This window comes from Dicentrarchus labrax, unplaced genomic scaffold (assembly GCF_905237075.1).
Source record: "Dicentrarchus labrax unplaced genomic scaffold, dlabrax2021, whole genome shotgun sequence".
Lineage (NCBI taxonomy): Eukaryota > Metazoa > Chordata > Actinopteri > Moronidae > Dicentrarchus > Dicentrarchus labrax.
The window spans coordinates 6,460,494-6,488,005 of NW_026136712.1; the positions used below are offsets into that span (position 1 = coordinate 6,460,494).

The 27,512-nt window shown below is 40.9% G+C and overlaps 2 protein-coding genes and 1 non-coding gene across 3 annotated transcripts in view; 1 reads left to right on the forward strand and 2 right to left on the reverse strand.

Annotated features, from left to right (window-relative positions):
* The first annotated feature begins 191 nt into the window (after positions 1-191).
* Positions 192-5,613, forward strand: sox8a (SRY-box transcription factor 8a). The gene is made up of 3 exons (XM_051418051.1): positions 192-1,191; positions 2,716-2,966; positions 3,104-5,613. The coding sequence occupies exons 1-3, from the start codon at positions 773-775 to the stop codon at positions 3,880-3,882; spliced, it is 1,449 nt and encodes a 482-aa protein (XP_051274011.1). The 5' UTR covers positions 192-772; the 3' UTR covers positions 3,883-5,613.
* Positions 5,614-7,756: 2,143 nt separating this feature from the next.
* Positions 7,757-27,512, reverse strand: part of LOC127373511 (arf-GAP with dual PH domain-containing protein 1) — a 29,854-nt gene continuing 10,098 nt past the window's right edge. Inside the window, exons 2-11 of the mRNA XM_051418052.1 lie at positions 27,166-27,293; positions 22,617-22,708; positions 18,478-18,560; positions 15,667-15,779; positions 15,425-15,571; positions 13,324-13,407; positions 12,983-13,045; positions 12,347-12,418; positions 12,036-12,264; positions 7,757-10,124 (exon numbers count right to left, since the gene is read on the reverse strand). Coding sequence (XP_051274012.1) covers positions 10,096-10,124; positions 12,036-12,264; positions 12,347-12,418; positions 12,983-13,045; positions 13,324-13,407; positions 15,425-15,571; positions 15,667-15,779; positions 18,478-18,560; positions 22,617-22,708; positions 27,166-27,293 — 1,040 coding nt within the window. The 3' untranslated portion in view covers positions 7,757-10,095. The remainder of the gene's footprint in view (positions 10,125-12,035; positions 12,265-12,346; positions 12,419-12,982; positions 13,046-13,323; positions 13,408-15,424; positions 15,572-15,666; positions 15,780-18,477; positions 18,561-22,616; positions 22,709-27,165; positions 27,294-27,512) is intronic.
* On the reverse strand, positions 11,262-11,334 carry trnar-ccu (transfer RNA arginine (anticodon CCU)). The gene has a single exon. It is a non-coding gene; the product is annotated as a tRNA-Arg (tRNA).

Sequence of the window (27,512 nt, forward strand, 5' to 3'; positions counted from 1 at the left end):
TATGTATGTGGTAATACTACTACTATTATTATTATTATTATCATTATTATTATCATTATTATTATTATTATTATTATTATTATTATAGGACAGACTTGGACAGTAGTGGAACAAGTATTCAGGTTTTTATATCAAATCCAAACACCCATTAGAGAATGCTTTGGGAGAGAAATATTCTTTATATTATTGGATTATGATTTATTATGCATTCTTTTGTGCACACGGTGGAGCTAATTTGAAGTACCTATTTATACTGGCTTAGATAACAATGTGATACATTGTGAGCTCATCTTTTTATATCAAAAGTTGTCTCTGAAATGTAGTGAGGTAGAATTAGACTATATGTCCGGAAATAGTATGACATTGAAATACGTAAGTCTGACTCTGAACTGACAAATCATATCCAGCCGTTGGTAGACTCCAAAACATCTTTACATTTAAATTATAGATATTATATTATATTAATATTGACTATTAACAATTATTTGCCTCCTCCTGCTGCGTTAAGCCGAACTAGGAGGAACTCTGCTTGTAAAACTTTGCAAAGCCAATGGGACACGAGGGGTGGAGAGATGCAACTTCTGAGGGGACTTAAAGAACTAAAAAGAAAATAGTGGCTGCTCAAACTTTGCCTGGCTGTGGAGGAGCTTGTGTAAAGGAATGGAAAGTTCAGGACAAGAAATTTGGGATTTTACCTGATTTAGGGTTCGGTCAGTCTTCCTACGGAGGCGTGCGCATTTACGCTCTTCTAGCAACTTTTTATCAACCAAGAATGACAGAAGAGAACAAGTTGACAGACCATCCGCGCAGCCCCTCAGGCAGCGACAGCTCCATGTCCCATCATGGATCTGATTCAGAGTCCCCGACCTCTCCGGCAGGCTCCGACGCGCAGGAGGCAGCGCGCCAGCCCGGTTTTACGCACAAACCGGAGAGAAGCATGGAGAGCAGCATGGAGGATGAACGCTTCCCTGCCTGCATCCGCGACGCGGTGTCTCAGGTGCTGAAAGGTTACGACTGGTCGCTGCTACCCATGCCTTCCCACGGGGAGAGAGGGCTGAAGAGCAAACCGCATGTGAAACGGCCGATGAACGCGTTCATGGTTTGGGCGCAAGCTGCGCGGAAGAAACTGGCGGACCAGTATCCTCATCTGCACAACGCTGAGCTCAGCAAGACTCTGGGCAAACTGTGGCGGTGGGTAACAGAGCTCAATAGAGTCTCAAAATTAGTGAGCAGTTTGTCCAGACCACCACTGCTTGTGTTTCCAAGCCAAAATCTTGGTTTTCTCTGCTGGGAATTTCATTCCGAAATGAATCAACTATTCTGATTAAATCAGAAATCAGAACTGACATGCAATAAAACAGTATTACTTAAGTTATTAAATGAAGACCAATAAATGTTGCATAAATACAAAAAGATTGATGGCAAAATAATTGCAAAGGGTAAATAAGTTTGTACTGTTTAATAAAAGACCAAAGTAAAGAGATAGCCAAACTCTGATATTCTCTGTCAATCAGCTCAATTTCTACTGGAATGCAATCTAACTAAATTTAAAATGCAGCCAGTATTCACACCTTAAGTAAAAAATATAAAAAATCTCCATTACAAGTAAAGTTCTGCTGTTAAAATGTCACTTAAGTAAACGTATGTGAGCATTTTTAACAAAATGTACTTTAATTACAGTACTACATAGAATAACTCCTGTATGTTATACTATGTTATATTGTTGGACTACCGTGTAAGTAGCATCTTACTGTCGAGATTATTATGAGAAAGTGCCCTCTTGGTTCCAGTGTTGAAAATTTGATGCAGTGCCACACAGGCTGTCCTACTTGTTTGGGCTCTAAAGAGTTCAAAATGCATCAAAACTTTCTGCGTGCTGGCAGCCTGTCCTGCAATGCATGCAAATAGATTTCCTGGCCAAATTTCCAATTTGGGGAGCCAGAAGATCTCACAAGCAACACAGTTTTCTGGAAAACTTTGGCCTTCAGCTGCTGTGGCCATGGCTGGAGAAAAGGAAAGAGGTAACATGACTTCCAAAAGCTGACGGATGCTCTGGGAGTCTTTGGTTTGTCCAGGAACAGAGCTGCTTTAGCTCAGGAACTCGCAACATCTGTCCATTCACACTAAAAGGTCCAACGTGTAACATTTAGGATGCTCTTTTGGCAGAAATGGAATATAATATGCATAAAATATGTTTTCAGTAGTGTATAATCACTTGAATATAGGAATCGTTATGTTTTTGTGACCTCAGAATGAGCCTTTAGAGCAGTAGCCCAGATGGGACAAATGCTGGCTCTAGATAGGGCTGTTTGCCTTTTGCAGCCACCATAGTTTCTTCTTTGTGCTTGGAAGGGGAGGGTGAAGCAAAGGTGTTGCGATCTGCAACTACACCACTAGATGCCACTAAATCCTACACACTGGTCCTTTAAAGCCCCTACAAGTATTTTACCACCTCATGGTAATCCAACCTAATCCGACCTACTGGCAGGCAGTAAGGATAGCTATGAATAGCCAATCTTCTTGCTGATGGTCTTGTTTATATATATGTAATATAGAGACATCATTATTAAAATGAGACTGTTTCATAACCATTTATAAACTCCTTTATTTGGTAGTAAAGTAGTAAATATATATATATAAATATATTTACTATGTATAATATATTGATTTAAAAGGACTTTCAATTATTCAACAATTCATTCCTATCTTCCTCAGACTTCTCTCTGAAACAGAGAAGCGTCCTTTCATTGAGGAGGCGGAAAGACTGAGGCTGCAGCACAAGAAAGACTACCCAGACTACAAGTACCAGCCTCGGAGACGTAAGAACACCAAACTGGGACAGGGGGACTGTAGGCCCGGACTAGTCCAGCAGCAACATCAACAGGGCTTGTATAAGACAGAACCAGGGGTGGCTAGGTTGACTGGCGCAGGGGAGGTGCACCATCATTACCATCCAGACAGGACTGGTGAGATGACTCATACCATCCAGATATTAAATTTGAATACACTTTTTATTAGAGCAATGTTGCAATCGACCTCTTTCACCTTTTTTGCTCCAGCTTGAAAAAATGTTGATTAGTGTTGCCTTGGTTTTGTTTTCCAGGTCAGTCTCATGGACCTCCAACACCTCCCACTACCCCTAAAACAGACCTTCATGCAGGGAACAAACATGAGGGCCACCGGCCCGTGGACAGCAGTGCTGGTTCCGTTCCTCCCACCACCCGCCAGAACATCGACTTCAGTAATGTGGACATCTCAGAGCTCAGCACTGATGTCATCAGCACCATTGACGGATTCGACGTCCATGAATTTGATCAGTACCTCCCTCCCAACAGCCACAGCTCCACTGTTCTAACCCCACCAGATACCAGCCATGGACATAACAACCCTCCTGGATCCTTCACCCTACCTAACATCCACTCTCACTCCCACAGCCTTTCCACCTGGACACCTAAAAGTGGGACTTCCACAGGAATGCCACCATCCTCTTCCAGTCGTGACCCGCATGGGCTCCACGAGGACACCAGCCAAAAACCTCAGATCAAAACTGAGCAGATGAGCCCAGGTCACTACAGCAGCTCCTGCACCTCCACTCCTCCACCGCCACAACCTGAGTACACCTCCCTCGGTTCTGGCATCTGCCCTTCCTCCACTTCCTCCTCATCTTCCACCAACCAATCTGACTACACTGACCTTCAAAGCTCCAGTTTCTACAGCGCCTTCTCTGGGTACCCTGCCCATCTGTATCAGTACCCGTACTTTCACTCCTCTCGCAGGCCTTACACCACACCGCTTATCAACAGCCTGGCCTTGGCACCACCTCCACACAGTCCTCCCTCCGGCTGGGAGCAGCCTATCTACACAACACTAACCAGGCCTTGAAGAAGAGGAAACCCTTCAAATGTTTGGCCACTACACAGATTGGCACAGAACTTATAAGACAATGTTTGGAGATTTTGATGACTCAAGAATTAATTCCTAAGTTTTTGACCAGTATGGATTTCTAAAGGACAATGCTGATCTTTTTTGGGCAAAACTTCAAATGGCTCATGTTGTGCATCTATATATTGTTACATTTGTTCATTTTAATGGAAAAATATCTGAACAAAGATTCAGTGTTTTGACTCTTTTTTAAGTGAAAAGGATGGAGAAATGACATTTAAACATGCACTGGACGCTAAAATGGTCCATTAAAACTCCACACTAATGAAATGTTGGTATGCGAGTAGCACCTATTTAAGACAGGGAGTTTCAGGTTTAATGAAAGTTTTTCCACTCTTAATCTGGCTGAGTGAAATAGTTTCTTTACCTTCACCCTCAATGTGATCCAAAGTAGACTCTGATTAAAACTGAAGGTGTTTCATTTTTTTCCTTTTATGTGAAGGTTCTGCATTATTCTGTAAGGATTTTTTAGCAGTGCTGTATTAAAGCCCACCTTTGTTGAGTCCAAGACCAGGACTAGTCGCCACTGAGTCAAGACCAAGTCCAAATGAGAGAGACAGAGTTAAGAACAAGACATTTGGCATCCAGGCCTACGATTGCAAGAGACATTGATTGGCGGCCTGGTAAGCCAATGTCAGTACCTGTTCTAGATGTATTTTGAATTAAATCAATACCTGTTTTCTGAAAAAGCACGCATCATCAATGATTTTGTTTTGAAGGAGGAAGTTACTTCACAAAAAAAACCCATATATTTCCGGACTCAGTTGAGACTAACTAGAATATTTGGCGAGACCAATGGCCAAGTCTGAGACAATTCTGAGTGCAAATATCGAGTCCAAGACAAGTCAGAGACAATAGAAAAAAATGTCTCTTCCGAGACAGTGTGTCTTATTCTAATTAATGTTCAGTTACTCAGTGAGAGTTAGAGGATAAGATTCATAATGATCCCATGTCTGTACGCTAAATATTGCTGCCAGCTGGCCATTAGTTTGGCTTAGCATAAAAGCTAGAATCACTCTGTCCAAAGGTAAAAAAAATGACGATGATTTTTTAGACAAGCAGTAAATTGTGTGTGTACACAACAATGACATATCATCACTGTTTAAGTTGAACAGGTGCTTGTTACACATCAAACATTATCATTGTATATCGTGTTTCTGGCCACCTGACCTGGTCACCTCCTTTTAGCTCTGTTAGCACTATGAGATTGATTAAGAGAGAACTAAAACAGTAAGGTTGCATTCGGACAGCTAAACAGTGAACTTCAACTCACTATACAGCCAAGGGGAGCTGCAGATTCTGGTGAGAATTCTCTGAAGATTCATCCCTATGAGTGACCCCTTTCACACACGCATTGTTTTCACATTGTCATTTGATACATTGTTAATATTAAAATATTGATTATAGCTGCTTTAAGCACACTAATTAACATGTTCAATAACACAGACATATCATAACTGTGCTAGGTTATCTTTCAGCCGGACTACCTAGAGTCTTGTTCTAACCCCTGTGGAACCACAACTTTGGGGGCTTTCTGTATGAATTGAACAAACAGGATATAATGTGTTCATTAGCAGGCTGATAGACAAATTAATTCACCTTTGGATAAGCCAAAGCTGTTAAACCTCGTTTCTGGTCTTAATGCTAGCTAATAAAAACCGTCTCCTTGTAGCATTGTATTTAATGAACAGATATGTGAGTAGTATCAATCTCCTCATCTCACTGTGGCCAAGAATGCAAATAAGCATATTTCCCATATTTCCCTACTCTAAATGACATATTTACAGTCCTTGAGGGTAAAATTAAACTCATGTACAACCCCTTGAGCACTTTATCATCGTGCAGTTATTATGTGATTTAGTGTTCAAAATGTATCACTTCTGTATCTAGGCGAACTGCCATCAAAATGTCACGCACTGAGATTATGTGCAGGCTTTAACCATCCAAGTTATTTCACAGTACATTTCTCTTTCTCTCACATCAGGTGCAGGGTCCGACGAGGTGCAACTGCAGATTAATATAAAACTCAAGATCGCAACATTACGGGACACTCAGCAGAAACAATAGATTCCAATCTCATATCACTGAGGCCATTTTTCTCCCTTGGCTGGACTTCTTACTGCTGACCTGTTCCTCTCGGCTGTTTAATTTCCAGTTTGTTTCCAGTCCAACAGCTGCTCCTGTTGGGTTTCCTGTGAGGAGATTAGCTAATTTCACAGTCCTGGCTCTGGCTGGAGCGTCGGCTGCGGGGCCTGATGGACAGGGCAGCTGGATTGGGTTTTCTAGGCAATGTAAATAACTACAAGAACTACTCCACTGACTTATGACATAGAAAAAGGCTTCGACTTATCGACATGAGTCTAACTTTAATGTGTTTATTAAATTATCTAAAGAGAAGTTTTAAAGAACAAGTCTTACACACAAAGAATGTTGTAAACGTAAAATAGTTCAGAAATATAACCAGAATATGAAATTTTTCCTATAAAATTAAGGCCAAATTACTGAAGCAGCAGCTTTACCATTAATAAATGTTTGCTACATGTGCCAGCACCTCACTGACTGTATCATCTGCAGGACAAACACGGTGGCTGCTGAGCCGACGTCCTGCCCTGCTTTTAAACACTTCCTGTGGGTACGACCTGCCCGCTGCAGCTCAGTGGCTCACTGTCTGAGCAGTTTAACATGACATCCTGGTTGCCAACGACAACAAGACAGCCAGACAGAAGCAACATTGATTTACCCATAATTCCGAAAGGCTCTGGAGCCAGTGTGTGCATGTGGAAGTTTGTGGAAGAGTGGCGAGATCATCAGGTGACATTTACACCACCGGACCAGTTCACACTTTATCCTACTGTGAGTGTGCAACTCCACACATGGTGATCTCCTTTTGCAAGTGACTGATGAGCGCCATCTATAGTCATATAAAATAAATGAACAGCATGAGGCCTTTCCAAATAAGAAAATACTAGAGTACTACAGCACCTTCTGCAATGACCTTCTCCATACAAATGGCTGGCAAATTAAAGGACCTCACAGCAGTGTCTTTTTAAGGTGTTGGGGGCCACCATGTGCCTGCAGAACACCTTCAGTGTTCTTTGGCTTCAAGTCTCTGGGTGGATGAATGCAATTCCTTTTAAAAAAATATTCCCTCATTTAATGTTGATGGTGGTGGTGGAGAGCACCACCTTACATGCTGTTTCAAAAACTCCCATAGCTGTTCAATTGGGCTTAGATCTAGTAACTATAAATCTATGGCTCATATTGTTTTCATTCTCATCTATTCAGTCCAGCAACCCTCTCCACCCTGCGTCTACATTTATTATGTCTCGCCACTATGCTTTTTCCTGTTTCTATTCCTTTAAAGGAATAGTTTGCCATGTTGGGGAATATGCTGTTTTGATTATTTGCTGAGAGTTTGATGAGAACATGAATCCCACTGCCATGTCTGTGATGATTAGTAGGGTGCTAGAACCAGAAGGCAATTTGCTTAGCGTAGCATAAAAATAAGCCTACCAACACCCCTAAGGCTCACTAATGAACACATATCTCATTTCTTTAATCTGTAAAATGGAAATGGAAAAATTTGGGCTTTAAGGAGTTACAGACTTTCATAAAGAGCCAGGCTAGCCCAAGCTTTCAGTCTTTATGCAAAGTTAACCTAATCGCCTCCTGGCTCAAACTCTATTCTCTGATTTTACACATCTTTGGTGCTACTACTGCATATATGAAATTGTATTGCATTGTGGGTAATGTAGGTGCCAGGACAGTGAAGAATGTGTGGAATAAGGAAAACAATATATCTGATTCTGCTACATCGATTTTGGTATTTTTTTTATTGTACATTGTGAGTTCGACAATATTATAGCACTGCAATGCTAATGCTAATCAATGTAGTTTTCTTTTATTGCACAGACATGAAAGTGGTATCGACTTCCCATAATGTCAAACTATTCCTTTAATTTGTCACCTGTCATCACAAGTGAAAGAAAATCTGCAAACTAATTCGGTTCAAGGATGACAACATTTCACCATATGAAGATTTCACCTGACAGTAACAATATGCAAGCTCCCTTTTAAAGTAACAGGAGCGCCATCTGCTGGATTAATACATGTAACTGCACTTAAATAATAGCACTGCCTTTAAAGTACACTTGCTCGAACACAATAAGAAGTTTTCAGGGGCTCTAAAGGACAATTCAAGTTTATTTCAACGTGGGTGTTTTAAACTTTACCAAATTAATTGCTGGAACCTAAGAATGACATCACTACAACAAAGTCTTTGGTTTAAATGAATGGAAAGTGGGGTCTGTGATTCTAATACAATATAGCTTTGTCAAATTCAGCAAATAACTCCTCACAGTCTGCTAACTGTCCGTCCTGTGCATGTGGTGAAAATAAATGGTGTTTGTACACAGAACTGGCTCTATACATGGAAAAAAAGTGCCACACCCTTATTTCAGCCATGATTTGTGTGTCAGGTCACGTTAAACCACTTGTCCACGGACATTCAGCTTACTTTCTTAGTTTGCCAAGATATGCTGTTGTTGTGATGTTAGCTATAGTAGTGGGAGAGTTGTGAATATTGCTGTCTTGTTCTCTCTGTATGTCAGCTGCACAGCTTCGCTGACCCACAACCTAGTCAACATTAGTTACATTACATTCTGTCGTTGTTTACTCTATATCATGGTATTTGTCCTTTTTATTATCCATTTTTGCAAAGGCTTTTAAAGCCACGAAGATGTACAAATGCAAGTTTGCTAATGTTACCTTCCTTGTTAGCTTAGCTACAAACCTGCCTCTTAAGTCACTGTAGTTTTGTAAAAACAATTGCAAAAAAAACAACTAAATCTCGCTACTTTTTACTCCGTTGTGTTTTTGCTGCTGTGTTTGCGTGCTTGTATGTCTTTCTCCACAATTGCATACTGCACCTTTAAGTGTCTGTGTTTTGGGGTTATAAATGGCTATAAATTCTGTAGTATGTGGCATTGGTCCACATATATAATTGTCCATATACAAATAACATAAATACGTTATTATTACCTATAAGAATGAGGGCTAAATGTATAAATATAAAATGTAAAAACCCAGAATAAACCTTTAAACCTTGTGTTGAAAAGTGTCATATTTGTATTGTATGTAGTCCTAAGGAAGACACAGATATACCGAAATAAGGAAAAATCAAACACTGCCACTTGATTTCAGGTTCACCTGTATTAATGTTAAGATTCCCATAATGAAACTAACCATCACTGTGATTTAAGGGCCAACACAACAATGTGTCTTTAAAACAAGATGCAAAACGTAAATAAAACAGTTGTAGAAGTGTTATATAAATTACAATCCTGTCACATTACAATCCTTAAAAGCAGCAGTAACTGTCTACAATGACTCAGTATGTTCAACAGTACAAATAAATAAGAGAACAGCTGTCAGATTGAGGTTTTAAAAGAACCCTGTCTGGATGCAGATCGGCCACCCCCGGCTACGTTAACAGCGACGGTGATCACTGAGAGTTTGTGTGTTTTTATGCATATTTGTTGTTAACAGCACTTTGTAGGTTCAGGTTTAACAGGGTTTCAGTGCCAGAGGTTCAACCTCACAGCGTCCTCAATGAAAACGTCACAATTCCACACACACACACACACACACGGTAAGCCACTGTCATCAAAACTGTACATTCAATAAATTAACAATGCATTGTCTTTGTTAAGCAACCAGTGAAATGACTCTAGATTACATAATTACATTAGATTACAGGTAGAATGAACCATTCACAAGACGAAATCTGAGGGGGGAGGGGGGTTGTTGCAGGGAAAGGGTCCACATGGTTGAGAGGAAAGGAAGGATGATAATGTATAGCACAAGGTCGGTAGGCGCAATAGTGGTGACATCATCTACCCTTTGGCCTCTGATCGCCAACGTTTCAACCCACGGTGGGCCTTTAGTCCCATTAGAATTCAAGTTTTCTACACACAGATATACTGGAGTCCGTCCGACTCTCTCTTCTTTTTCTTCATCATCTTTTCTCATCCCGGCCCATCCCAAGACCCCCCTCTTGTCCCCCAACCCAACCCCCTGTGCCCACACATTGGAAGTGTCTCTGATCTGAATGAGACTGGGCCGGTCCGACTGAGCTGTGGCTCCCTGCGGTGGTCAAGGCTTGTGTTTAAAATGGGCCTCCACTGCAAAGACACACGAAAAGGTTAGGTTATACAGAACAATGTTTTGATATATTATAAACCAGTATGTGTTGTTTGACTTTATTTTTATAGCACATTAAATAGAAACCATTCAAGATGCTTTACAAGAGAAAAAATTAAAGGTACCCTGTGGAGTGAACAAAGAAAACCCCATTTACAATCACTGTTTCTCACCCAGGTGCATTAAGTGTATCCTTGAGGCCTAATAATATGAAAAAACAATAAGCATTGGCAGAGCTGCTTTTTTAAAGAATTTGAAACCGACTTTGTTTAATTTCAGGTCCAGTGTGAAGGATTTTGTGGCATCTACGGTGGTGGCAAAACGTGCAAAAAACGCATGGCCACTATCTAGAGCCATTGTTTGGTTTGTCCCCTCGTGGCTACTGTAAAAAAACATGGCGATTCAACATGGCGGACTCCGTGGATGGCAACTCGTGACATCTATTGATACAAACGGCTCATTCTAAGGTCAAAAACATAATGATTCCTATATGCAGTTGATTAAACACTATTGAAAACATACCTATGCTTATTATATTCCATTTCTGCCTGCTAAATGTTACACACTGGACCTTTAATACTGGCTCGCTAACTGTCCTCTTCTTTTTCCTTCCCTTTAATGGTGCATTGCTACATTTCTTGGCACGTTATCCCCACTATTATTAAAACAGCAAGGAACCATTGGCAGGACTGTGGATGTTTCATGCTTGAAAAAAAGAAAATAAATATTTGGTTTGATTTGAACTGTGTACAGCATTACAAGATACAGTGCTGTAATGGATGCTTTTTTGTCTTACAACTTGGACAATGCGTCCCAGAAACACACACATTTTCAGGGAGCAATGAAAGACAGGCAGATCGAGAGATCACTAGCTCCGATGTGATGTCATGACTTTGGCTTACATGGATGAGGATCATTAACTCGTTAGATTGTGAGGTTGACCCATTCAGAGAGACTACAAATGTGTCTTTACCCATGAAAGTGGGTGGGTCAGTCAGGAAGCAGTGGAAGAGAATGCCCAGCTGCCAGTAAAAGCTTGTTAGCAGAGGATGGTTTCGATCCATCGACCTCTGGGTTATGGGCCCAGCACGCTTCCGCTGTGCCACTCTGCTGACAACCACCCCAGATGGGACTCAAACCCACAATCCCTGGCTTAGGAGGCCAGTGCCTTATCCATTAGGCCACTGGGGCTTCACAGGCAATATGATCACCAGTTCTGTGCTCATGCAGTGGGTTCCACTGTTAAACAACACTATGGGAAGCACAATGTGTGGTTTTGCATAGCATAACAATGGCCCCTGATGCTGCTGTAGCTTTAACAGACACAAAACATTAAAGAGAAGCACAAAGAGGGCACAGTAAAGCCCTGGCAGGATAGAGAACCACAGACAGAAACTGTGACAAAGTGCTAAAATATGTAAAGAAGAACAGGGAAAACATAAGACTGTATCACTCTTTGAACAGGCATAATTTGCAACCAAGCGTGTAGGAGAAGCTATTGTGGCCATGGAACTCACACACGCATATGGCCCTATCTAGAGCCAGTATTTGGTTTCTCTTTCCTGGGCTACTGTAGAAACATGGCAGTTCAACATGGCGGACTCCGCCATGAGGACCTGCTCCCTCTGTAGATGAAATGTCGTCTTCTAAGGTAATAATAGTAAGGTGATAATACACTCATGAAAACATAGTCAGGAATATTATATTGCATTTCTACCAGTACATCCTCCTAAATGTTACACACTGGACCTTTGAAAAGATACAAAGAATGGACCATTAAAACCATTGCTCCATAGTGCTGGTAGCAGTCAAAAACTCCAAAGGGTACCTTTAAACATAGAACCATAAACACTAAAAACAAAACAGGAAAAAGTGAGCCCTTTTTTTCACACCTGCATATTCCTGCGGCCTCATTGGTCGATTGATGACCCTCTGGAAGGCAGCTATCCAATCCCGTTGCTCGGCCTCAGTCTCACAGGCAAACAGGAATTTCCTGTCTGGCGTGACGATGGTGATGCCGTGGTTCCAGTGGTAGCCCTGCGTGGACGGGGGCAAGCCAGACAGGACCGTGTAGCTGTTCTCCTTACTGCCTATGAACACCTCACCACGGGCATAGGCATCCTGGGAGACAGAAAGAGAGCGAGGATCAGTCAGATCAGTCAAAACAAAAGAAGAGGTCATACGGGTGCAAGTCTCTTCTTACCAGAGGGTCTTTGAAGTACATGAGTCTCCTGTCATCCATAGTAAACCACCTCTTCTTGAAGCCCTCTGTGTGCTGTGGCAGAGAAAGACAGACAATTAAATCGTGAAGAGAAAACAAAAGGGAGTCATTGCAAAGAGTATAAGCTATCATAAGAGGTCTACAGGGTGTAGAGATATACTGCACTAACTAGAGCATCTAGTATACTGTATAGCACAGCAAGCTGGTGGTCAGTCAGATGAAAGATGAAAAAACGATGGTTCTGATATACAAAATTCTATATTTTTTTGGCCAAATCCCTAGTCTTTGCATTACTTTGTATATCATACTAGATTGATTTAGCCTTTTCAGGCCTCAGCTACTCAAGTGAACGTACCTAAACTTATCAAAATTATACATCCTGGGAATGAAAAATCACTCAATGCAATGTGTTGGGGTACTGCAAGTAGACATCGTAGCTTCATTTTAAGTGTTCATAAGGGAAAACAAGTTGGAAAGCATTCTTTTATACTTGACCTGTGGACACTTTTGTCAGATTAGGGCAGATGTAACTGTGAACCTGAGGCTTAATAATATTATTATCTCTAATTTCACTTTAGACAGGTGGTAGGATCCAGTTAGTATAACCACAGCACAAACCTTTGGACCCGTTTTCTCCATAAAGCCTTCCTTCATGAAGTTTCGGGTCAGTTTGGGCACCAGCTGGAGAAGAAGAGAAGTAGAAGTAGTAAAATAATTATGCCACACACTGTAAGATGGATGGAGTTTTGTGAAAGAAAGACTCAAAGGTCAACCCCTTACAGCCATCCATCTCACAGCGGATGAATAATTTGTAAAATCTGGTGACAATCAATTACAGCACTGAAAAATACATAATTCCTCCATTCTTGGTTTAGGAATGCATCGTGATCAGACAGCTTCGCCTTCCTGACTACAAGCTCCATAACAGTGGGTTGTGAGCTTAAATCGTTCTCGCTCACCTCCTCGTCACTCGCTCCGGGGAAGGCCACCTGTAGGTAGTGGAACCTGGCCGCTCTGATAGCATTGAACCAGTCGACCATCTCCTGTAAAAAAAAAAAAAAAAAAAACAACCCTCAGTGGCAACATGTCCTGCTGGAATTCACACAGTACCTATTCCCGATATGTATTTTAGGTCCAGAGTGAATAATGTGGTGTTTTTACAGTTTCTCTGATGCCCCTGAAGGCATCCTTTCCACACAGTAAGGTGTAGTCAAAGGCAATCTGTGCTGTGCGGTTGCTGCAGTGCTGTCGATAACTCCACCACAGAACAAGAGTGACAGTGACACTGACTGAACCCAATGAACCGGCTCTGTCACAGCTGTCAGTAACACCGCTCAGCCAGCAGAGGGAGCAGTGCTACTTATGTCTAAGGCTCCACTTACTCACCTGAACAGTTCAGTAGTCTTCTCATTTTTGAGGAACTTCTTTCTTTCTTTCTCTCTCTCACACACATAGAGGTTAAAAATCAGAATGGTGATTGTTTAAATTGATAATGGGACTAACTTTTAGTTTTTACAAGTCCCAAAGCAGTCCTAGACACAAAACCTTTTTTTATTTTTTTTTTGGAAGGTTCTTGGGATGGACTTTGTAGGAAATGTACAAACCGTTAGTCTTTTAGTCACAGCAAATCAGCTGAACATACAAAAATGTAAACTGTGCCTATAGGCAAGTATACAATTCAGCAAATATAGTCAGTTTTTCCTGTCAAGAGGATTTAGGCACTTTTATCAGGAAATTCTCTGGAAATTTAAAGCTAACTATGCAACTACTATATTAATGCCTTGTTCTTTCTTACACACCAAAATAAATAAGTGGGTACTTAGTGCCTTGGCCAAGAACATCTGTCTACTTCTCTATCATTAGTACCAAATTACATTGGTCTTTCCAGGAAACTTCCTTCCTAGGAAATTATATAGAAATTACGGGACCCATAAAATGAAGTGTTACCATAGCATTTACAGATATTTTCCTAAAGGGTTGCTGTTGACCCTACAAACTAAACATAAAATACCACTGCTTTACTGTTAAACGGAAAAACAAAGAATAATAGATGCATTTATCTGAATTTCAGTCGACCAACGCATGTGGAATGGACTCATATGTGAATGTAGAACAAGTAGACATTGGCGTCAAGGGCTCTGACCTCATCACCCCCCACAAGGAAGCACCACACTCAGCACAGCGGGGAGTGGGGAGTGATGATAACTCCCCTCCTCCGCCGGGGGAAGACATTCTCAGACCCTCCAGGTGGATGATGAGGTGTATGAACGGCAGCAGTGCGGCAGAAGCAGCAGCAAGTGACAAGTGAAAGACATGCAGTACCTAGCTTACAGGAAGCTATGCATCATCAGAATGGACAGAACCAGAGTCCAATCTAACAAATCCTCTTTGTAATGCAACCTGGATTAAATTCAAAGCCATTCAAGAAAACAAAGCCAAAATAAAACTTAATTCACATTAGCCCTGCAGTGCAGTGTGTATGTGGTAAGATGACCTTCTCTACCGTGCTGGCTTTGATCTTTGAAATGAAACAATGTGTATGAGGTTAAAGTGCTGACTTTCAGCTTTAAGGCTATTCACATCCATACTGATTGTACACTGTAGCAATCGCAGCCCTTTTTTCCCCCATAGTACCCCTGTTTTTGAACAGTAATACAATTGCTACTCTTTATGCTGAATGTGGATGTAGACACCTTTGAATTACAGCTAAAAGTCAGCACTTTAACCTCATTAGCCGCATTTCCGCTGCATAGTACGGCCCGACTTGCTCTTATTTGGTTTTCCATTATGGGTAGTATTCGGTACCTGGTGCTTATTTTGATACCACCTCGATCGAGGTTCAAACCGAGCTGAGCTGACGCTAAGAAGTGACACTGATTTGCCATAGGTCAGTCGTCATCAACACATGAACAGTAATGATATTTCCAACTCCAAGTGTGTTTGGTAAAGCAGACAGCATTCATGTCATTCTGGTAACCCTGTATCAGTGCCCTGTCTTGACATATAACCAACATGTTGCTGCACTGTACATGTGTACAGTGAAAGTGTTTGACAGTGTACCTTTGCGTCACTGTGGTAGACAAAGATGTTCCTTGTGCTGTTGTCTTTCAGGTAGGTGATCTGTAGGCCGCAGGGGTTGCCAATCTTGGCCGGCTGGAAGGTGGCATTGAGGGTCTCGATTTTCATCACCGCTTTGGGATCCCTGGCCTTGGTGGAGGGAGACATGAACCACAAACAGGACACAGTCATACCCCACAGTCGACTGTAAACACTTTTAAAATCAGCTGCATCATCTCGCTTACATCCTGCTTGTTGAAGTACTTCAGCGCTCCCTCCCTCTCTGACAGGATGAACTTTCGGCTGAGAAACTGACCGTTGTCTCTTCCTCGTTTCCATAGAAACCCCTCTCTGTAGCCTGGGCAGAGAGAGAGAGAGAGAGAGAGAGAGAGAGAGAGAGAGAGAGAGAGAGAGAGAGAGAGAGAGAAAAGTGTGTGTGGTTGGGAGGTTGGTATCAAAAACCCATCAGAGCAGATGAGAGATTAAAACAGAGGAGGCATTTGTAACAGTAATGGTGAGATGTTGTAACTGGTTGGCGTAAGATGATACTTCAGTTAAGTCGGAATCAAAGATCGTTTGAAATCTCATTTTGAAAAGGAGGGAGGAAAAGGAGACGGAGAGAGAGAGAGAAAACAAGACGACAACAGACAAGAGAGGAAAGGGTAGCATGAAATACAGCATGAGACAGCATACACACAGACTTTATTTTCTCTACATCCTTTTCCATGTTAATGATAAGCTGTTCTATTTATAGCCTGCAATGTCTTCTTCTTCAGTCTATTTTGGTGAAAAGCTCTGCCTACACTGCCTCCTTTTCTCTGTTTTCTCTTCTATTTCGGTCACGCTGTGAAGTGTTTTCTTTCTAATCTGGATCTATTTTTGTGGCTTAGTGGGGGAATGATGTCTTAGCATAATCAGGTGGTGTTCCAAAGAAGGGACACATTTGCATTTCAGCCATTTGACTGATGATGTTTTCCAGAATCAACTTGAAAACTGAAAATTACATGGGATTAAAGATAATTTGCCTTGCCTTGAAAGATAAGATATAAAAGTACACACTAAAATCAATTAAATAATAAAGAAAGACAGATTATTAAGTGTATGAAACAGGAAGAAATTAATTAATGGAAATTACACTAATGAGAGCAGCGAGAATGAATCAAAACAGTAAAGTTGTAAAACCAAAACACTGAGCTAAAAGACACTAAAATGCTCCATAGAGTTAAGGGAAACTGCAGACTGTGTGGTGTCATACAGTTGTACTATGTGTGATTATTCGAACAAATGATTGTATTGGGCGAGTTTGTCATTATGAGCGACCCCTTTGACATTACATGCAGTCATTTGAACCATTGGTAATATAAAATAAAGTGCAGCTTTAAAGGAAAATGATCTTTGCTCAGTACTTGTCGGCACAATGTGAGTTGGTACTGGTGGACTTTCACCACAGGGTAGATGGTCAATGGTAAAAAAAAAAAAAAAAGCCATAATCTCACATATAGTAGGAAAAGAATATTCCTGGTATCATCATTTAATCCTTCACAGACCTCATTTTCAGTTTCTTCACTCTACTGCTCTCTTACTCATTCCCCTTATTCAATGCCCTCCGCCATTGATTACTCTCCTCTGTCTTCTTGTCCTCTGCACTCACTCCACTCCGCGTGTGTGTATGTCTTTGTGGCTGTGACTTTCTGACGTGAAACATTCACCTACACTGGCATTACCTCATCGATCAATAGCCCTCCTTGTCCCCACCCTCGCCTCCGTCCCAGACACTCTTTTTCTTCCTCCTAGCCTTTGCATACTGGATCAATATTAACATTGGCCGCTGTGGAGGCCAGGTTACTGCCAGTAGTCAATTTCAGCCGCCCACTCCCGCACCCACACATACACACCCGCAGATGTCATGCACCTCACACTGAGTGATGAAGTGGGCATGAATGCACAAATAGAGATGACAGAATGACTCATATCATTACACTGTGCATGTGTGCGTGTGTGTGCACGATTCTCCACTGTAACAATAAACAGATGAGGTCACTGCAAGCCAATCAGGAAGCTCAATCTCCAACAAGACATGAAATGTATATAAGTGGACACGCACCTTACACACAAATACTGTACCCTCAGCTGCCACACACAACCAACCCAAACACACACACACACACACACACACACACACACACACACACACCGTTTTAATGGCAGCTCTATTCTCCGGCGGTGACAATTACAGTGTCACTGCTTGAATATGGCAACGGCGCTTTAAATGGCAAACACAACCACTTAGGGGAAGGAGGATAAAGAAGAATGTCTGAAAGTCGGCGAGGGATGTTTCAGGATAATGGAATTCCAGCTACTGGCATCCACTAGGAGATGTTTGTCCGAGGAGTTTTCAAGGTTCTGCTTATCGAAGGGTAAACAACTCAAGATTGACATGATAATAGACCAGCCATTTATGAATTTTCTACATATGGAAGAACTCTACATATGAGTGTACTTCTGCATGCGTGTGTCTTCTTTGTGTCCTTCTAACTGGGCAATTGCATCTGATGCTACAAGAAAATTGGTACAAAATAATTTTTTCAATTGCAGCTTGCAACATTTGGAGGCAATTGGCCATAATAATGTAGCAACATGGTAACATTATCTCCACTTGGTAATATTTATTGTCTTTATATTCAGAAAATGATTATGAAAGCTACTTATAGAAAATCAGGAAATGAAAACACTGCTATGTTTTACAGCGCTGTAGCATAAACAACTGAACTCCCCACGTGTCCACATAATGGTGAAATAGTTTTTTAGTAATAAGGCTATAAGATAAGATGAGAAAAGGATAAGTGAGCATATTCTGTTGTTTGCGGTTCTCTGAATGCTGAAGCACGAACATGATATTTTGACATATTTGGGAAATAGGTAGCAATCTTCTCTCTCTGTCTTATTTCAGTCAGAAGGTGTACTAATGAGGAAAATCAGCTTCAGCTTGAAAATAAATCGCCTTGGATGAGGGTCCTCACAAGTATAATAATGCAAACACGCCAGTATGCACCTACCTGCAGAGTAAGGCTCCTGCTTTTCGATAAACTCAAACTCATTCCTCTCGTACTTGGCTCTGATCCACTGCTCTCTCAGCAGCCTGGAGACAACACACAGAAGAACACACACAGTTAACTTTCACATCAGTAACACACTCACTAACTGCCCTGATACACACACACACACACACACACACACACACACACACACACACACACACACACACACACACACACACACACACACACACACAGTATGAAACCTTTTCACATTATTACTTTTACTGTAACATAGAAATAATAGGAGAGAGTCAAATCAATACACATTGATATTCTGAGGCACAGTAAGAATCCTATGTCATGATATGGTGTATGTTCGATATGTGAGGAGCCACCATGTATGAGTGAGTTTGGCTTGTAACATTATCATCTCTTCCTCTTTGAGTATTACATAGGAAATACTAGGAAATATCAAATGTCTCTGTGCCAGCGTCTATCTTTTTGTTGCCTTTGATCGAACACGGGGATGAGTCCCTACAGGCATCTGTGACATGAAGTATTTCAAACTCAAATGGACACATTAAGACGTGCATTTCTAGTAAGTACAAAGTACTTGAAGCTGTCAGTAAATCATATGCATTTATTCCATTTGGAGAAGTGAAAATGCACACTGGTCATCAAGTGCTGGTAGTCTACATTAACAAAACATTTTAATGCTATTTTTACTTTGTAAGGATTAAATCACCCTTAATTGTGTATACATATTAGCATTTCTTGATATATATATATATATATATAGCTTATCTACAGTATTTCAAGGAATTGTTTGAGATTTTGGGCTATTTTCACTTTCTTCCCAGAGAGTTAGATGAGAAGATCAATAATCCCTAACTTCTTTTATCGGTCCACTAAATATTAGGCTCTGCTAGCAGCCAGTTAGCTTAGCGTAAAGACTGGAAGCATTAGCCCAGCTCTGAGAGTATCTTCCTGGAGTCAGGTTGCCAGGCAACCCACAGAGAGTCCAGGAAGTTACTGCTCCTAACCAAGGTGTATATATCTGTATATATCTTAAAACCACACACGTCATTTTTAGCTACACTTTGTTTTTTGGCAGGCCAGCTGAGTAGGCTGTTTCTAGTCTGTAGGCTAAGCTGAGCTAACCGGATGCTGGCTCTAGCTTCATGTTTCACCCACAGAGATATGAGAGTATTAATCTTCTCATCTATCTCTCAGCATGAAAGAAAAAAAGTTTCCCAAAACCTTTTTGTTTTTTTGTCATTTTAATTTGTCCCCTGTTGTTACATTAGGTTAAACTGAATAATGGAATGACCCTTGAGCAAACACAGACTCATGCATCACAACATTAACGCATTAAACATAATCACTGCCTTTGTTTCCACTGTTTCCACCAAAACTGCATATAAAGGCGGCCTGAATTTTAGAGCTTCTTCCTCTTCAGTGTGAGGAGAAACAAATGGCACCAGTCAGCACATCACCATGCCAACAATCTCTCTCATACCGTTTCCTTCCCTACCTCTCTCAACCATTCAGTCCCCCCTTCATGCTCCAAACTGCTTTCATCCTCTACTTCCGTACACATTTCTACCTTTATTTGCCCCTTTTCTCTCTTTAGTAGAAAAAAACAGCCGTTCTCAGCGTCAAGGAGCAAAATGTCTTACTCATACTCGCAGATATTTCTTTGACTGACACCTTCTAGTGACACGGGATCTTAAACACTAAACCCTGTGGCTCTCAGGGGACTAGAGTGAGTGAACACAAACAGGCACCATGGCACAGACACTGAGAAAGACACTATTTTAATAAAATTCTGTTCTCTGGAGGGAGGCAGACACAGAAAGATGGGTTGACAAGCCTAAAATAAATGTCTCTACTTTGCAGTGTCCTCTAGATAAAATAAAAATGTATGCTTACAGAGCTTTAATGTTATTAAAAAAGTTAAAACTTAATTAAACTAGTGTGACTCAATAGTTTAAAAGAACATGAAATAATCCATGGGGGTGTGTGGATGCTTTTTATAGGCCTTTTACACACACAAAGAGGAAGAGGAAGTGATATTTAAGTGATATACACAGTGAGAGGTGTGAAAAAGAATAATATGTATTCATTTACTGTAACAAAGTCCCACTGAACAGCATGGTGCAGCACTTTTGCACTGGGATGTACGTGCCACTGCAATCAGCATTTTCTGATCACACTCAGTTGCAGGCAGTTCAACATGGGCCAATATATATACATACAAATAAGAAATAGAAATATTTTATATTAACAAAAAATTTAAATGACTATGTGTAACATGAAAGGTGTTGCTCTTAGTAATGTACCCACAGGTAATTAGCACCCAACACTGCAGTGTCCTGCAGTTGCTCTAGACTGTTTTATCATCTTTCAGCTTATAGTTTTGGTTTTATGGCCCACAGCTTTCCTGTAGTGGCTTCCAGAAGCAGAAAAAAACGCAGTGCATGTTACCTGTCCAGCACCACATAGCAGACAGGATATAGTGGAGCATTTAGCAACGTAATTAAAAATACCAAGGTACATTTTAGCAAGAAGCATCCCACTGCTGAGCTTAATATTCTGTGACATTCCATGCTAACGACGGTTGCCATCTAAAGACGACAGTGTTGAGAAAACTGAAAACACAATCTGCAGCTTCAATCAATTTACTTTAGATTTCTTTTTGTTCACAACTGCATTGGCAAAGTGTTTTTAATTCAGCCTCTTCTCCAACAGTGACCAAGGCCTGTGGGTATTGTAGTATTTATACCTGTCCGCCATGCTTAAATTATGAACAAAACTTGATTTCTCAGAAATGAAGTTTAAATAATTCATACTGGTGGTCATAACATAAACATATTCGATTGTTTCATTAGCCGGCAGAGTCCCGTGTTTCTGCCTTAAGTAAAATTGATGATATTGTTTATAATAAAATTTTTAATGGTAATACAGAATGGGGGAAAACACTTCCAAACCAGCTGCTGATCCCCTTCAAACCTCTATCATAGGTGTTTTAAAAGAAAAAAAGATACTGAGCTCAAAGATGGCGCCCAGTCACTCGAACAAAAATTGCCCACGCAGTGCATAAAAAAGAAAATGTTTTTCAGTTTCTAGGTTTGCTTCCACGTTGTGTGGCCCACTGCACATGTGCAATTGTGTTTGTCCTGCTGGCCCCTCTCATGCCTTGCACATAGACTTCACATTGACATGGCAATGTAAATGGTCAAACAAATAAATACAGCTTTTCTAAGCAGTTTGGGGTGTTAGGTCAACACTTTTACAGTTTTATGGGGGATTTATTTTAATGCAGTACCACATATGACCACCAAACGGCAGCAAGGCTGAGTGACATATCCAGCTCTCTTAATCATTAATTCATTTTGACAAACTAAGTGTTTTCTTGTCGCTCATTCTTGGCCGTTTTTCTATGAATTTAGTTCCTCGCACCCCCCTGTAAGGCTTTGGTGACCCCTAGTGGAGGTGCCGACCCCCAGGTTGGAAACCACTGTCTAATACATCCAAGATCTTTAGGCATTTTTTACAGTACACAGTACATAAAAAAAACAGGTGTTACTGATAATATTAACGTTTGCTCCGTTCTATTCAGCCATTATTACTTTCATTATTTACGGCTGTGCTTTCCATGTTGGGAAATACAACACAAAAAGGACGCACTAATCTTTTTACAGCTTATAAAGGAGGAAACAAGAGTCAAAACATAAGTGAACTTATAAGTCAACTTTGATATTTTGTTCACCAAAGGTTGTATTACACATTGACACACAAACATTGACCTTCAAGGGGATACTGGTGCCATTATGAAAGTTCAGTGGAGAACTGACTGAATATGGAATAACTACGCAAAAAAAAGGAGATAGTTGTAAAGTTCATACTGTCATAAGGTAGATTGGCACTAAATCTATTGTACTATACTGTCTTTAACACTAGTATGTGCTCCAAAACACTAGTAGTAGTGGGAGTCAGCTCAGTTAGCCTAGTCAAAGTGTTAATCCAGTTAACACATATTTTCTCTTTTCAGACAACAAACATAAGCTGCTTGTATAAAAATCTCATTACTGTGTTATACTGTGTATGATACAAAGCTGCAGCATTATTCATGCTTTGAAAGGAAGAGTACTTACTTGCAGTCAGTGTGTGTTGGTCTATAGTAGAAAGCGGGGACCTTCTGCTCATATTTGGCCTTGGCTGCAGTGTTTCCCATTGCAGCCATCAACTGAAAGAAAAAGACAAGACAACGCAACCTGGTCATCTAAAAAGTGTACAGTCGAATATCACCTCAGTAGAATATGCAGTAGTTTCAGACATTGCTGCATTTAAGATGTCAAATTTAATCTAACAGCATATTTAACCATGTTGTTAACCAGCGACATTTGATAGGCATTTTATTTTATTCTGGCAATGCTTTTTTGGTGTTTGGGAACCAGCCATAAACATTTTGAGTGGATATACATTGTGCAGCTCTAATGATGGTAATAATAATATTCTACTGTATATTTTTACATCTTAGAGAAATTGTGCAAATTTTGATAACACATTTCAAAATAAAATCAGATAAAATAAAAACATACAACCAACATCTTTGCTCCTAAAATACGTTGTAAAATAAGAAATGCCACTAGGAAACACTTTTTACATAACAGCAGCCATGCCATTTCAAGGAAATAAGACCCAAAGAATGGTGACAACAAAGCTACAATAGGAAAATAAGAAAATAATATTAAACTTTAAATGAGACAGGCATAGAAAATCTTAAGTATGACAGAACGTCTTCAGTTGACAATGAGGCCCCTGCATTGCAATAGGATTAATAGCGGAAATGGCACATATCTGCCTTCTGCCCTCGTTCCCTCCATTGTCGTTTCATCCAAGGATAATCCCTGAGTCCAATCCAGCTGGCTGAATCCCTCAACACGCCTCTCTTATCCTCTAAGGGGCTCTGGAAGGGATGTAGCACTGTGGCGTTTTATTGTGAAGGTCAAATAGCGGCAGAAAATTCCACCAAAAAACAAACCTCTGAAGAAAGTCATGGAAATTAACACGCGACACACCTGCTGCCAAAATATGATGCATCTGACACTTCGGAGGTGACATTTATAACATGATATCAGTATCATCAAAACAAAAGATCAGGAATGTGTTGCATAACCACCTCTGCTCAGTAACCACTTCATTCGGTTCGCCTTCCCTTTATCTTAACTGCTTACTATTCCAGACTGTGAGTTGCAGACGTTACTGTTCAATAATATAACCAAATCTTCATGATGACGTGATTTACATGGCAACAACAAATGAGACTGAGAAGTCTGATTTTGCCTCTTTACAGTGGCATCGCATAAAAGCAAGAGCTGGGGTCTCATTTCTCTCCACCATCACACAATACAAAGGATAAATCTAATTTGTTTTACATCCATCTACTCATGCACGTACTGGACCATTCACATACAGAATGCCAAATATGGTCGTTGTGGAAAAAGAAATAAGAACTAAGATAAAGATTTTAAAAAATCACAGTGAGGTTGAAACACTGCCGCGCTCCTGTGTGAAAGCTTCCCAGCAGGCAAAGGAATGGATTGGACTCTCCCTCAGTTTTTTGTATTTATTATAGACCTTAATTATGCCTAGCTTTAAGCCTTGATATTATATTTAAACGGGTGAGTTATATAAAACTTGACCCCCATAGTTATAATGAATGGTGAAATTAGCTATAGAATATATTTTATATTTTTCGTACCACTGTTATCATGTTAATTTCTGCTGTAAAGTTGGGCATTTTAATATGGGGCCTTATGGAGATTGAGTCACTTTTGATGCCAGCCTAAGTGGTCATTAGAGGAACTGCAGCTTTTGTTACTTCTGTGTTGGCTTCATTTGCCAGCAATGGAGGTTGCCACTTGGTTTTAAGTGTGTTCCATCTTCTCTTAAATGTACTTTTGAATGATTTTCTTGTTTATTTAATTATTTATAATTATATTATATAATTCATTATTTTATTGTTCTTAGTTTGACAACTGTCTGGTTTTCAGCCATATTACCAATTGCCCAATAGCCTATTTTAAGGCATGAAGCCATTATTCAGAATAAAATAGTTATTTATTTTAAGAAAGGTTGATCTCAAGACCAAACTGTTTTGGGGACTCCCTGAGTGGAACTTCCCACTGGGGAGCACCCCCAAGAACTATACAGGCCCTTTTGAGCTGGGAGAGTACCTAATCAAAAGTAGGAGCTAAAAAAGTCCCTCAAAACGGTGTTCTAAGAACTGAAATTGTTCCTAATTACTGCAGTGTGGAAACAAAAAAAGAAGGGGGGGTCCTCCAACTGTTCTTAGAACTATAAAAAGTTCCTCCGGTCTGAGAACGCCTAATGACCTTCTATCGTCATATCCCAGACGCCTTTGGGATTAGAGGGACTAGGAAATATCGGCAGGATCTTGGTGACGTTTTCACTGTACGTCATCATGAAGGATGACCCCTGTGGGACATTTGTGGCAAAGTATTACCAAGTATTAGCTAGGTGCGGCTAATAAACTGGATTCTATTGTAAAGTGTCTCCTCTGATTGTGGGTGTTTTATTGGAGGGGGACCACAACAGCTCCAGAAGTCTCAACAATAAGCTCTAGCATTTCAAAATCACCCCTAAACTCTCCCAATACTACAATTACAGACAGATTTAACACAGATAACACAAAGGCCCTCGCTCCCCTTTTTTCCTACACTGCAATGAAATCCAGTCGTCTCTCCAATCTCTTAATGCTCTGGTACTGTTCTCGCCTCATACTGCCTCCCCACTCTCCCCTTAAGTCAAATCCCCATTACATCCCAATTATTGTCCTCCCACACTTCCAACCTCCCGTTTTTCATCATGACTCACATCAGCATCACCCCCCCCTTTTTGTCACCCATCGGTGGTGTTAAAGCGCTGACATGATCCATTCAAGGACAATTTCTCGCTTCCCCAGCAGAGCAAAACCTCAAAAATACGTATTTCTGTGTTTACAATTTTGCACAGAACTCATATTTCTTGCTGACATATTTCTGTTTGTCGGCTTGTTTGTACGTCACGCAACAGCTCAGCTTCTTTTTACACACAGGAGAAAACTGTCCTAATGGAATGATACTTTATTGATTGAGGAAATTCTCTCCTTCCAAAGGGAGGTCAGCTGAAGATCAATGTTCTTGAGCAGATAAGAAGTCAATGTCCTGTGCAAGGACTACAGATATCTTGAGTCACTGGTATCAGAGCCAATCAAAGCATCTTTAACTGATTGATGCTGGGTATATTAAGCCAGATAAAACTCTGATCCTTGCTGTAACCCATTGTTCTCCAGTTTCCTAAAAAAAACCCTCCACCACAGACCTCCAAGTGCAGCGCAAAAAGCTGCTTCGGGTTTAAAAAAGCATCACCATCACTTCGCCTTTCTTTCAGTGACATGTTTCCTCATCCTGCCTTACTTTCTGTCACATTGTTAAGAAAATGTCCCCAGACTGGGTCGTTTCCATAGCAACAAAAAAATAATGGTACATTTTTACACTCTCTTGTTACCATGGGCTCCAGACTTAATATTCTTTGTCTGTATTGTTGCATATTCACCCCATTCAAATACTAAATATGCATTCTTATGTTGCACGCACTGGCATTTGCACACAATTAGTATGCAGACTTAACAATTTGGACACCGTTCATGTCGTTATATTTGGCCTGTGCATGAACCACTTGCACAAACATTTTTGTTCTTAAAGGCACAGTTCCAAATTTTGAGGAATTGCTTTCGTGCCAAGAGTTAAAGGACCAGTGTGCAGGATTTACTGGCATCTAGCAGTGTAGCTGCAGATTGCAACTCCCTCTCTTCACCCTCCCCTTCCAAGCACAAAAGAGAAACTACGGTGGCCATGAAACATGCAAAACACTGTCTGGATTAAACAAAGATACAACATGTTAATCAGTGAGGTTTATACGTGTCTGTAGGCAGATTTTGTTACATTTATACAGAGCTAGGCTAGGTGTTTTTAATATTTATGCTAAGCTAGGCTAACCGGCTGCTGGCTATAGCTTCATATTCCTAGCACAGATATGAGAGTGGTATCAATCTCCTCATCTAACTTTCGGCAAGAAAGAGAGTTGTACGTATTTCCCAAAGTGTTAAACTTTAGTTAGTTATTCCTTTAAGTGGAACGAACCAGTGGTTTAAGAAAAAGTGATGCTCTCACTCCATCAGCTGCTGCAGTGCAACAACGATGCAAGCTGTATTATTTCGGGTGCCTAAATACGACTACTAACACTGTGGTGGTCTGCTGATTCCTGACAGCAGGACGTACAGCTCAGTGGTGTGAAGTTCCTTTAACTCCTTGGTGACACAGTGAAGGAAACTCGCCCACAAACAGAGCAGAAGAGGGAGCATTGTATGTCAATTTAGGGGCGGGGATTGTGCCTCACAAACACACACCTGATCATGAACAAGTGGCATTTATGAGCTTGAAACAAGTGCATCAATACAAAAGAATAAATAAAAGATTAAAAAGATGTTCTTGCATGAGGCCCAGTGTCTCAAATGTATAGACTGTTGGAATGAAGTAAAATGACACCAGTCAAATATTAAATGTCAGCAGTCCACAGAGAGAAAGGGGGAAGTGCTCTTTTATTTTGGAAGTGCGCATGTTTTCGTCAGGATTTTACCTCCACCTCACTGGCATCCCATGTGTCCTGCACAGACTTGACCCGGCTGATGTGGGGGATGCTCCGGTGGAGGAGCGAGCAGGCCTGGCAAACAAACACACCCAAAGTCAGCGACGCCCAGTCCGGCTCTGCAGGAGAGAGAGGGAGAGAGAGAGAGAGAGAGAGAAAGAATGGGAGGGAGGGAAGGAGGGAGAGGCGAGCGGGGAATGAAAGAGGGATGACGTAGGGAGAAAAAGCATGGGGGTGAAAGCAGGGGAAGTAGGTTTTGGCACAAAGAGAGAAGGGAGAGGAAATGAAATCGGGCAAAGCAGTGCAGGAGGATGATAGAGAGAAAGGTGATGGAGATA

Bases quoted from the DNA above. Each gene is read 5' to 3' on its own strand.
- sox8a (XM_051418051.1), top strand. From the start codon at position 773: ATGACAGAAGAGAACAAGTTGACAGACCATCCGCGCAGCCCCTCAGGC. The intron at 1,192-2,715 runs GTGGGTAACAGA...TATCTTCCTCAG, and splicing joins ACTCTGGGCAAACTGTGGCG to ACTTCTCTCTGAAACAGAGA. The intron at 2,967-3,103 runs GTGAGATGACTC...TTTGTTTTCCAG, and splicing joins TTACCATCCAGACAGGACTG to GTCAGTCTCATGGACCTCCA.